Source organism: Apostichopus japonicus, chromosome 13 (genome assembly GCF_037975245.1).
Source record: "Apostichopus japonicus isolate 1M-3 chromosome 13, ASM3797524v1, whole genome shotgun sequence".
Classification (NCBI taxonomy): Eukaryota; Metazoa; Echinodermata; class Holothuroidea; order Aspidochirotida; family Stichopodidae; genus Apostichopus; species Apostichopus japonicus.
Genome location: NC_092573.1, coordinates 11,283,979 through 11,296,556, shown reverse-complemented (window position 1 = coordinate 11,296,556; position 12,578 = coordinate 11,283,979). Strand labels below are relative to the sequence as shown.

Sequence of the window (12,578 nt, the reverse complement as noted above, 5' to 3'; positions counted from 1 at the left end):
CCAGAGAAACCTTTTCAATCAAGTTTCATAACTGTCAGATAAGGCAAAGAAGGAAAAAAAAAATGTTGTAGATGCATAGCTGGTGGTTTTGTTTTAGAACTATATAGTCGGAGTTAGATAGTGAAGGCTAATGAAAAAGTAACTAATTATTTTTTTGAACGATATTTCCTTTCCGGATACAATTTCTAATTACTTAATATTCACACACGATTGGAAATATTTTTTGTTTTGTTTTGTTTTGTTTTTTGTTGTTGTTCTGTTTTAAAATGAAAGTTGACTCTTGTCGGATTTTGTCGGATACACAGCCACACGCACGCCATGTTCGGGCCTCGACGGAGCCGTTGGGAGGTAAAGAAAGAGAGAGAGAGAGGGCGAGGGGAAATATGGGGGGGGGTGGAGGTAGAGGGGGTTGGAGAAATAGAGAGAAAGAAAGAAAGATCGCCAGGCTCAAACCACTGAAGGGTAACAGATAGAAAACAAGGTAATATAGTTTGATATTAAATATATGTGGCAGTCCGGTCCATTCCTGGTTGTATTGGAATATAATTTGTAAACAGAAAACTAAATATATAGACCTAAACTCAACTGTTTTTTTTTAATGCAGTAGTTGAAGTTAAGTTTGAGATCTGGTGGTATCCCAGTCTGTTATTGGAAAACTCAGTAAGGTACGTTACTACCAGAACCGTGCACGTATAGGCTGATATTTTGAAGCCACCAGAATTGCACCAAAAACGATGAAATCAGGCGTTTGAGCTTCAAATGTTTGCAAATAATAAAAAAGGTTAAACATGAAGGAGACAATTATGTTCTTTATTGGCTCACGTGTTTCATACTCTAATTAAATGAAGTGAAGTAGTCGGAAAGTTGCATAATGTTAAATAGGGCTGAATTACGCCCTAAATCGAATACATTCATTGTGCAGTCCACTCGACCAATGTTGGGGAAACATACGGCTACAAGAGTAGATCAATCTCGCTAATGTTGTTTAGGGCTGAGAAGGCTGAAAGTAAGATCAACGCCAGCAAAGAAGACTGCGTCTGTATGTCGTAGGAGTTTCTCTCGAATTTCTATCTTATGACATCGCTTTACACAATTTTACATTATGCAAAGTAGTTATGCTATAAACTTTATACAATCTTACATTATGCAAAGTAGCTATGCTAAACTCATCAAAGAGTGTCATTTAGCATCTTATCTCGTAGAAATCACAGACTGTTGCCATCTAAAATTAAAATACAGCCTAACTTTACATTTGCTAATGACGTCGAATATTAATTATGTCTGATATGAATGTGATCGTTGTTTGATAAATAGTAGAACAAGCTGCTACGTCAGTAGATTAAACAAAATTGAAAACGTATGTGATATCATCATTCTTTCTTTCTTCATTTACTAGCAAATAAAGGATAGTTTTACATAGACATGGGTGATTAATTCTATTCTAAAAATAGATGTATAAAGTATTCATCACGTGGCAGAACACAATCTTTCAAGTTTCTTAATAAATATTAATAAACAGCAAAATAATATGTAAAGAGTAACTAAAGTTCTTTGTATGCCAAGATGACTAAAAAGAAAATAAAGTATCTTGCAATGTCATTCACCAAAATAAGGAATTATACCAAAAAGTTAGAGTTAAGACGTTTCAGTTCATATTCATCTTCAAAGGGCCATAAAGGGTATTATAAACAGGAAATATACTATCTTCCTGAGGATTAAATTAGGGTTCAGTCTGTGATTGATATACAGATGCCGAAGATATGGCAATTTGATGTATTATCCGTAGGATCGAATGACACTAATACCATTGGTGACGGGTTTTTTTTAGAAAGGCTCTTATCTAGTGAGAAACATTAGAAATGGAGCCAAGTTTGGATTATCAATTGCCAACGAAAAAGACAAGATATTTTGCACACAGTTACAAATGATTCGACTTTTTCACCTTGTTTATGAAACTGATATCTGTCATCGGCCTGTTTGCTTCCTAGACTCGATTGTTGAAGTTAGATAGAATAATGGGAGTCTTCCCAACTAAACTTTTTTTTTGGAAAACAATAATGACCGATTTGCTAGCCTACCGTATATTCAGATTGTTAACACTAGGCTATACAACGCTTCCAAGTAACAACACGTTAGGATGGAAGCTATCTACTGATAGCATAGCGTAATGCTTTTAAAACTAACAAATGCTCAATAAGAACTTATAGTTTGTTGCAAGAAATCTTTGCAAAAATGCTTTGCGGTACTCGTCATCTTGTATGAAAGTTTAATATTTATTTCACAACAGTGATAGATACAAATTCACATGATGCAGCACAAACAATACTTAACAGGAAATCAAAGCATTGTGGCTTCAAATAATGTGTTTACAAAACACAACAAATTTGTAAAGAAATGGTACTGAATGTAATACAAGGGGTGCTGATTTGTTTACATGTAGTTATTTAAATTGATTGAAACATTGGATTAACATTAACATTTGGTATGTATTGGGGACCCCGCATCATCGGCAAGTTAGCCATAAAGGAGCACACCAAACACTTGGTGTATATTAAACCTGAATATCGTCAAAGCCAAACTAGCTATGGAAACATCGCTATCACTTCAACTTTGTGTATTTTTGTGGAGGGCGTTGTGGTCAAGTGGTTAAGGCAGTGGACTTGTTATCTAAGGATTACAGGTTCGAGCCCTGGCCAGATCATTGCGTTGTGTTCTTGGGCAAGGCGCTTTATCTCCATTGCCTCTCTTCACCCAGGTGTATAAATGGGGACCTGCGAGGTAACTTGTAACTATAGTTGCGTGCGCCGGTGTGTGGCTGCACCCTATGGGAAGTCCCCCGGGGGACACGTGGTTGTGGTGCACTGTGGTGCCCCAGGAGAGATTGATTGAATTGTGCACACTTTGGTGTGTGGGTGTGACAAGTTACCAATGACCAGGGGTTAATAATTATCAGCGCACTGAGACTTAAGTGTGTATTTGCGCTTTATAAGAACTGTGTATTATTATTATTAAAGGGTTTCACTTTCAACAATCCCAAATCGGATGTTTTTGTCAGTAAGTGACCATGGTCAGACGGTACTATACATTTAGCCTTTTCTTTCTTTTTTTGCGCTACTGCTATCAAAAGTTATTTGACCATACTAAACATATATGGCCCTGTTCTTAATGGTGTAATGTTTTAGTCTCTTGCAGGCAAGATCCCATTTTATGTAACATACGTAAGAATAGCCTTAAATAATAGAATCAAACAACGTGACATAAACAATATTAATATAGACATCCACGTGAACATATCTCCACATTAACACTACTATATAGCACCGTACACGACACATATTCCTTTAAAAGGCAAAGAGTTGAAACCAAAATGACTGTGTTTGGAACATCATCAAGGTTCACGACAGACACTACGTCAAACAAAGTCAAAAACATAAATTAAAAGACGTTTACTACATCGAAAGAAAAGTCTGCACTTTGGCGAAAATATCAACACTGAGCAATTAATCTTCACAATATATCCCAATAGACGTATACATATGATAAGCAAGGGCAAGCATCACTTCTCATTGTAATCACGTTATTAGGGCTTATTAATGCCTCAAATAATCATTTTTGTGTAATAGTCACTCATCTTCTTGCGGAAAGAAATATGCACTAAAACCACTTATAATGAGCAGTTTCGGTCGAATAGCTAGAATATAGTAACAATATAATTGTTTATGGTTGATTTGAGATGTGGAAGAAACAGTTGCAAATTACAATGTCATGGCAACGTACTTGAAATCAAAATCTAATTCGATGGAAAGGTTACCTCAAAAAGAGCAGACGAGGATTTGGGAGCCATCGTGAACCAGGTCGGGATCCAGAAACAGTAATTCTTTTGCAATCTTCATTTTCGATTAAGTATATTTCGAAAATGAGACTCCATTATTCTTTATTCTATATTTTCCCGGGGTCCTCCGTATTTCCCAGGGCCCATAATTGATCCTAGGTCCTGGATCTGCAGCCCCTCTGACCTCACCCTCGTAAGGCATTGAGAAGATTACTGTCACCTTGACGACTAATCCAGATGCGTGCCCTCTTAAAATACTTTTTGGTTTCGATGATAATCGTAACCTTTGTAGTCATGCAGGTGGATGGGTGTGTGTGTATGTGTATTGGGACGCCTTACTTGTAAACACGATATCTCAAGAAGGGAAGCTTGGACCAATCTCATATTTGGTGTGTAGGAGTAAAACGTTGAGTAAAAAAGGCGTATTGTTTTTTTAGAGGAGGTCAAAGGTCATTTGGGTAGACCAGGGTCAAATTTTGAAAACCTTTAAACACGATATCTCAAGAAGCGAATCTTGGACCAATTTCATGTTTAGTATGTAGTTGTGACACGTTAAGTACAAGAAGTATATTGTTTTTTGTGGAGGCCAATTGTCATTTGGAGTCACCAAGGTTCAAATTTTGGAAACTCATATTTTATAATCTACCGTATCTCCCACCGACCAGACTATTAGATAACATGTGCTTTATGCATCATTTGAATAGGAGAGGCTGTTGGTAATTGAAACTTAGCTTGGGCAGATATGAATCAAGAAGTCTCGATCAAATCTCCATTGACTTAAGTGTGTCGCTAACTTACGCCGCTGCATACATGCCTTTGCACAAAGGTGTTTAATTAAACGTTGTACTGTTTGTACATGCTCAATGTATTGAAATGGACGATATAATTGTGCATAATTGGTATTAGATCTTTAGATTAGCTTTTGAAGTTTCCCGTCGTATTTCGCAATTGCCAAATAAAAACTTCAGGTTTGGATGTAGTAACGTTGGGCAAATGACCAGGCGCCGTTTACGAAAATTAACTGTCGCCTAGTTAGATGTTTTCGAGGCAAACCAGACGCAAAAATCTTATGGAACCAGGGGGTAAAATTCGTCCAGCGCCTACTTAATGTACGGCTTTGTAAGTGTACCATATTGAGTAGAAGAAGCCTGTTGTATTTGGTAGAGATCAATCTGTATGTTGCATACAAGAAAAGTTTCCATCTAGGTCATCAGCTGCCAATCAGAATATTGTTTGTCATATCTCAATTCGTTTTGCTGTACTATTTAAATTGAAGTATGTTGTTCATCCTGGCTATACGCTACAACCTAGTGTGTCACATTCATATAAGATTATTCATGTAGCATCATCGAAACAGCACTGCAGTTTTGCTGTCTAGTTTGTTTGTCAACTCTGATATTTAAATTACGTGAGAAAGTATATGCTAAAGTATGAGATCGCGTTATTAGAATAAATCCCTTTACCAGACTACCCAAGGAGAGCGTTAGTATTTAATAAGTTTATTGAAGATGCCAATTAAAGCTTCAACCATAAATGTTTGTTTTTTTCTCTCCAATACGGCAATAGAACACCTGATCTGATACAGTAGAAGGTCAAGGTTGTAAACAAGGTAACTTAAATAGTAAAAGCTGCATGAACTTTACATGTGGTACGCGGATGGCAGTGACGTCATCGGGGAATAAACGATATACGAAAACAAAAAAGACGCATAGTTACCACTATTGGCCTTCGTTTATGCGAGTTCGTATCTTTCATCAAATCATGCAATCCTCTCAACTCCCTGCAAAAATAAATTACTAACAGACACGTTATGTAAATGTTTCGATCAATATTTTGTTGATGTTCACTCTGATATGTTACTGTTTTCTTTATATTTTTAGGAAGGTTTGATGTCCTTCGTCGATTCAGATCAAGCCCTTCGATATAATATCTAAATTAATACCATTAAAAACATAACATTTCTTAAAACTATTACATAATAAAAAAAAAATTGAACTTTGTATCTCCTTCCAATGCCCATGAAACGCAGATTTGATATTTAGATAATGTAATTTCCACCTTTCATTTTCGTTGTTTACATTTCCACAATTTGATATGTTTTATATGGACGAGCAAGGATGATTCTGCGATAACAGATCCATCGAAGCGAGGACAGCACTAACATATATATATATATATATATATATATATATATATATATATATATATATATATATATATATATATATATATATATATATATATAAATATATACATATGCTCACTTGAATAACGTAGCAAAGCATATCAGCCTTTGGACAACTGCGATCTTTAAACCTTGTTGCGTCTCTTTAACGTAATTCGAAATTGTGAACAAACTGATAGAATACCGTCTAATGATCTCACGTAAACTTTCTTCCGTCTTTGGCTTGTCCTCGATGAAACAGCGACAACTTCCCAACTCTGTCACGATTTTGTTTGTTTGCTGGTTAACCATGTAAACATGCGCTGTTTAGATATCGACACATAACCCATGATTAATATAAATTGTGTCCCTGGAATTTGTTGATGAATGTATATCAGGAAATGGAAAGTCACTTGGTGTTGCTTTATACCATATCTTACATAAATGAAATGATTAGATATAACACCCGCCTAAAAGTGGCCAACTAATTGACCACGTTCAATAAGTGCATACGACTTCAAGGCCTGGTAATAACAAGTATGATAAAGAAACAAATGAGGATTGTAAACAAAAGTAGTCGCCATTTTGAATCTTCCCAGTTTCTATAAGACTTGATATCAAGTTTCAATTATACATCATAAGTTTATATCTTCATTTAGAAACCGTAACAGTTTATGACGGATTTAAAAGGTGATAAAACCCCAGATGTAATAGTCTACCCTCTCGTTGTAGCTGGAGTTACTCGTGTACCCCAGCCAAGTCGGATGCCAAAAGTTCTTGCAAGTGCCTCTTGGAATTGTCTGTATTGAAAAGTATAAATGAATGGATTCACTGCCATGTTAGAATCAACGAACAATTTTGTGACCACGTAAAACCTACTGGTGAAGTCGAGATATCCACCGAAGTTGTACAGAAGGTAACTAATGGCTATCGGTGCCCAACAGATGGCGTAGACTAACGATACAGACAGCATGGTCTTTAAGACGCTGCTCTTAGCTTTCGATATCTTCTTCGATGTTTTCTTGGTTTGTGTATCATCTTGTAAGGCTTGCGTAAGTTGTGGTCGTCGTTGTCCTGCTGGGTCGTTTTGTAACGTGCTAACCTCTACCGTTCCCGATGTCAGACTAGCCTGCTTCTTCAATTTCCACAGGATGCACATGTAACTAAAAGCCATGATGCCAAGAGGAGCGAGGTAAGTGATGGTGAAGATGAAGAAACCGACGACACCTTGAAGGACTTTGGACCTCCACGAGGGATAACAAAATCCCTCCGGTGTGATGACTTGGATAAAGGCCCAATAAGAGTCGAATATAAAACCAGCGGTCCAAGTAAAAACGACCGTGGCGGCAAGAATGATACCTTTCCTACCGGCCGTCTTCTTGTAACTGATGGGAAACATGACGGCAAAGAATCGATCGAGTGTTATACAGCAGAGGTTTATCGCTGAACTGATTAACAGAGCCCAGAGAGGGTACTCGGACAACCAAACGCTGCAAAATATTCGATGCCACTTCGATTCGGAATCGAGCAGAATTGGCGGGCTCAAATGCAGCGCAAGAAAAACAATAGAAGTTGTGACGTCAATTAATGACTGGTTCATGATGAGCAAGTTAATGAGACTCCGCAAGGATCTGGTCCGAAAAAATACGAAAAGTACCAAAGAATTTCCAAAAAGTCCAGCAAAACCCACAATGATCTCCAGAATCTCCCCTATACTGTCGAATGCCATTTCGGGAAATGATGAGGAAATTTCCCTAATTCTGTCTGTTACACAGCAGCAACGTTTCCGAACTTATTTACTCTTGTATATATATATATCGTAGACTGAAATATTGTTCTCAGCTGTTTGACTCGATTAGTTTGAAAATAAGAGACACGCGTCCTTATTAACCATGAGTCTTAAAAGAGTTCATATGATGATATCTTATCTTCGTGTTCAATACCGAACGCTCAATAATAAGTAGACGTTAGCGACGCTGCGGTAATATAAGTCGTTTGAGTCGAATAGAAAATATACACCAGAGGATATTATCGTCAGTAGACACCAAAAGTGAGGGCGCTGTTACACAGCTTGACATTTTGTCAAGTATTTCTTGCGTAATAGGGAACGATAATAACGGCTAGTTAAATTGAAATCCACACCAATAGTTTTCATTATAGGAAATGGAACAACCTCGTGGAAATTTAAATAGTTTTAATATTATTCGACAAAAATGAAATGAAATAGTTTGACATGCATTATCTGGTTGTAGAAGAGCAACTATATGTAATGCTTTAAAATAACATCTCACTGATAGAGAATAGAGAACTTTAAAACACTGTGGGCTTTACCAGGACAGGAGAGAGAATAACTCAGAATTAGATAGAAAATGATGAAAATAAGATACTCGTCTATATTTCTGCATGATCAAAAGAAAGTAACTTTGTACAAATAAATAAATGAATACTGCTTATGAGAGTTTCCGTGCTACACAAATCAAAACAGAAATAACATAGAAGTCTGAATTGGAGCTTTGATGTGATTATATCTAAGAGCACAAAGTTAACTTTTAAGAACAGTCGATTGAAATCACACCGTTGTTTATTTCCGATACTATAGGTCTTGAGTCCGACTATACTCGTATTAAATAATAATTCCATTAACTTTGCGCATGCGATGAAGGTAATTACTTTAAGTACGAGAAGGAGGAAGGGGTGGGGATTGAGGGGGGGGGGGATTGGCAGTCATGAAATGTTGTATTTGAAAGAGTATAATATTAAATATTTCCTTGTTTCACGGTAGCAAATTAAGCCGTTTTCGTTAAGATATTGTAAATTAAAATTGAATTTAAAACAAACAACAACGTGGAAACGATTTGACTCTCACACACCGTAACTACAGTATCTATAAATGTAACTACATACAATTAACGCAATACGTGAATGGAACATTAGCATATGAATTAGAAATTGATCTTTCCTTTTATTTTAGAAACTATGTATCTGAAAATCAGTGAATCAGAAAAACATTTTCCTGGTTTCTATGACAAAACTGTCTTAAGTAGATGCCCATTGATTATTATTTTGTGGTTCGTTTGTAACCTTGGATTATTGTTATACTTTTATAAAAAAAATAACAAAATAACTGACTAGAAAACTATTGAAAAGAAAAAGCCCAATTAATGCTCTTAAGGTTTGGAAAAGTACTTCCCGAATATTATTATTCTTTTGTGCTTCGTTTTTGGTTGTTGTCTGATTTTAGTTAAATGCAAATAATGAAAACCTCATGATAGAAAACATTTTTATTTGAGAAAATGAAAATGTACTCATTGAATGTAATTGATAGAAAAGTACATGAGTAGATGGGCACATAACACGGAGGTGTGCTACTACTATTATCACGTCATCCGATACTCATAGCTAGTACAGTAACTACTGTTCATGTTCCTCAACCGTGCATCAACTACTGCGCTGTGTTCGCAAACACGGTAACATGTGGTACAGTTGGCATAGTAATTACTGGAAAGCTGTTACACGTTGAACTAAGAGTCCGACAGGTGAACATTTGCAGTAATTAAAAAAAAAATAGTTTTTTAAAATTAAAAAAAAAAAAAAATTAAATTTTTAAATGTTTTAATTTGCAGTAAGAAAAAACTTGCAGTAATTCCTGTAACACATGTTACCGTGTTACGAACACAGCGCAGTAGTTACTGGTGCACGGTTGTGGAACATGAACAGTAGTTCATTCATACTTAGTAAAGATTCCTAAATCCTATTGGTCCATTCAGGTGAGCTGACCGTGGTTAATCCTGTGAGTAACGCACGGTAAAATTACGGGGCATCACTTTAATAAATCTTTGGTTATATGTAACCAAAAATGTTTTGTTTTATGTTTTTTCCCCCACACAAATGGTAGTGTATGAATGAACGGGGTTAATCAACGGTCTAGCGTGCGTTACTCACATGATTAAGGCACTCCGGGTGTTAATGCTATCGCTGGATGCACTCGGGCTCCGCCCTCGTGCATCGCCTGCATTATCCCCCGATCGTGCATTAATCCTGTGAGTAACGCACGCTAGACCGTTGATTAACCCCTTATTACTGTACTAGTTATGAGTATTGGCTGAACACGTCTACTACGGATCGCTTCTCGGTCTTTTGTCTAAGATCATGTTTAGTATCGATCCCTTCCCAGGGGTATACTCGTGATACTAATAATGACGTAATGGTCACAATCTCGATGTTAGTTTACTGGCTTTGAGAGTGAATTAGTTTATCTTAGCTGGATGGATAAATTGTTCATTTATCTTTAAGAGAGTCTGATATTTCCCATTTCATCTGCCAGTTTGTGTCCCTCCAATTTAGAGAAACTAATGAATTAATCCATATGTTAGTTTGATGGATTTAACTAGAAAATTTAGGTTTTCAAATTTGCTTATATACATTATACTTGGTTGTTAATGATATTATTATCATGTATTGCAGAAAGCTTAAAGGGAAGACTTTTATTGTAGGTATAACGTGCTTGCCTAAACCCGTTCAACTATTGCTGTTCCTAAGAGGGAATGTTCACATCACCTATACATGAAATGCTTGTTTAGACTATTCATGACGCAACAAAATTACTATTTAAATAGCATTCACGAGCTCGCCGAAAGTCAATCAGTCTCCTTTCTAAGCAAAGTTACACAAAAGATAGGTAAATTATGGTCACATATCGTAAATGTTCGTATCTTCGATCTATAACGAGTTGGGTGTAGGGTAAACAACAACCCTATTCACTCCTATACAAACCACCCCCATATCCTTTGTTTCTTTTTATTCGTATGCTAAAAGCAAATGTGAAGTAACACTTACTTAACCAGTAAACCAATTCATCCATCCATCCATCTATCCATCCATTCATCCATCATTCCATCCATCCATCCATCCATCCATCCATCCATCTATCCATCCATTCATCCATCATTCCATCCATCCGTCCGTCTGTCCAATCCATCCGTCCAATCCATCCGTCCGTCCATCCATCCCTCCATCTATCTGATGTGTAGCGTTATTAATGTAATGTAATGTACATCTGTATATCTGCCATACCACTTGTACACATTTGCATATATATATATATATATATATATATATATATATATATACATATATATAAATATTATACATATATATATATATATATATAATATGTAATATGTAATATTTGCATCAATTATTACCGATATCCAAATGGAAAAGGATTATATAATGACAGCAGAAGATTCACACAGCTACCAATTACGAAGTTGCTATTAACAGAAAGTGTCTGTTTCGAACGATTTTTTGCTAGAGCTTACAATATTTTGTTCTGTCTTGGCAAGGAGTCAATTAGTGGTAAATAATCCATTACTATTGTTAGAATACAATAAGTACATACAAATAGGACTTTCGATGTCATTGAATGTGCAATCGCTTGTCTACCAGGAACGTTTTACGGAGGAATTGTAATTATAAGAAGAAATGACGAAGCAAAAAAAGCTGCGAGTTTTGTTGCTGGTGATATTTGTAGATGTTATACAACAGGAAGTAAATTAAACTGATTTACATATAGATATTAACTCTTGGTCCATTGAGTTATAATTGGTACGTGAACCATTTCCAAACTATTGCCCTATCTCTGCTTGTTAAGTTATGTATCTTTTTTCTCTCTCGATATAGTAACGCATGTTTGACCCTACGTGAAGTGTTTATAGGCCTATTCCACACGATGAATATGACACTGTCATATCGACAAGAGCAATCCAGCAGATCTCAAACTTACACAACTGACGAAATTCTATCAAGATGTATAGACGTTCATGAGAATTAATACTCCTTATAAATTGTCTAAGTCACTCGTATTACCGTTTCACTTGTCATATTTAGTTACAATCCATAATTTAGAAGTAAATATGCGCTCATTGGACGCTTATAGAATCTTTTCAAAATGTATTTCTTTCCAAATTTCCTTCAAGCTGAATTAAGACTACCAAATCGACGGCGATATGTATAAATTATCATACCGCTCACTTCTTTGATATACAGAGCCAAGTTGATAATCTATTGGTGAGTTTTCTTGCCAAGTGTGTTGAAATGAAGGAAGAAATTGCAAATGTATGAAACAAAGAAAAATCTTTGAATTATTCCAATATTTCTTATTTGCATTCTGCTACATACTGTTTAATGTGTCATCACCCACGATATAAAATGCTTCCACACGACTTGAACAGTTGGTTTAACTTATGAAGGCGCTAATGCTCAGTATATTCATCAAGTTATTTATACTAAGTGGCTGCATTCAAAGATTTAATTAGACTAAGAGTAACTGACCAGAAATATGTAGTATTCTGTCGCACATTGTCGTTCTCTCTCAAGTCACTTCTGAGAGAATTTCCTTTCAAAATAAAGATAATAAAGTATATGAAAGTAGACAAAAGGAGTATATATTTCAGTTTTATTTTTTCAGGTAAAAGTAATTAAACAGAGCTGTCCACAGTTCACATTCTAGTGTTTTGCAATAAAGATAATTAATTTACTTAATTAGGTAATTTATTAGGCAAATTAGGTAATATTTAGTCT

General features: G+C 35.9%; 1 protein-coding gene across 1 annotated transcript; it reads right to left on the bottom strand.

The window, feature by feature from the left end:
• Positions 1-6,238: 6,238 nt before the first annotated feature.
• LOC139979090 (orexin receptor type 2-like) lies at positions 6,239-7,935 on the bottom strand. Its single transcript, XM_071989753.1, has one exon. It carries the CDS (start codon positions 7,723-7,725, stop codon positions 6,712-6,714), a length of 1,014 nt encoding a protein of 337 aa, XP_071845854.1. The 5' UTR covers positions 7,726-7,935; the 3' UTR covers positions 6,239-6,711.
• Between the last annotated feature and the right edge of the window lie 4,643 nt (positions 7,936-12,578).

Bases quoted from the DNA above. Each gene is read 5' to 3' on its own strand.
- LOC139979090 (XM_071989753.1), bottom strand. From the start codon at position 7,725: ATGGCATTCGACAGTATAGGGGAGATTCTGGAGATCATTGTGGGTTTT.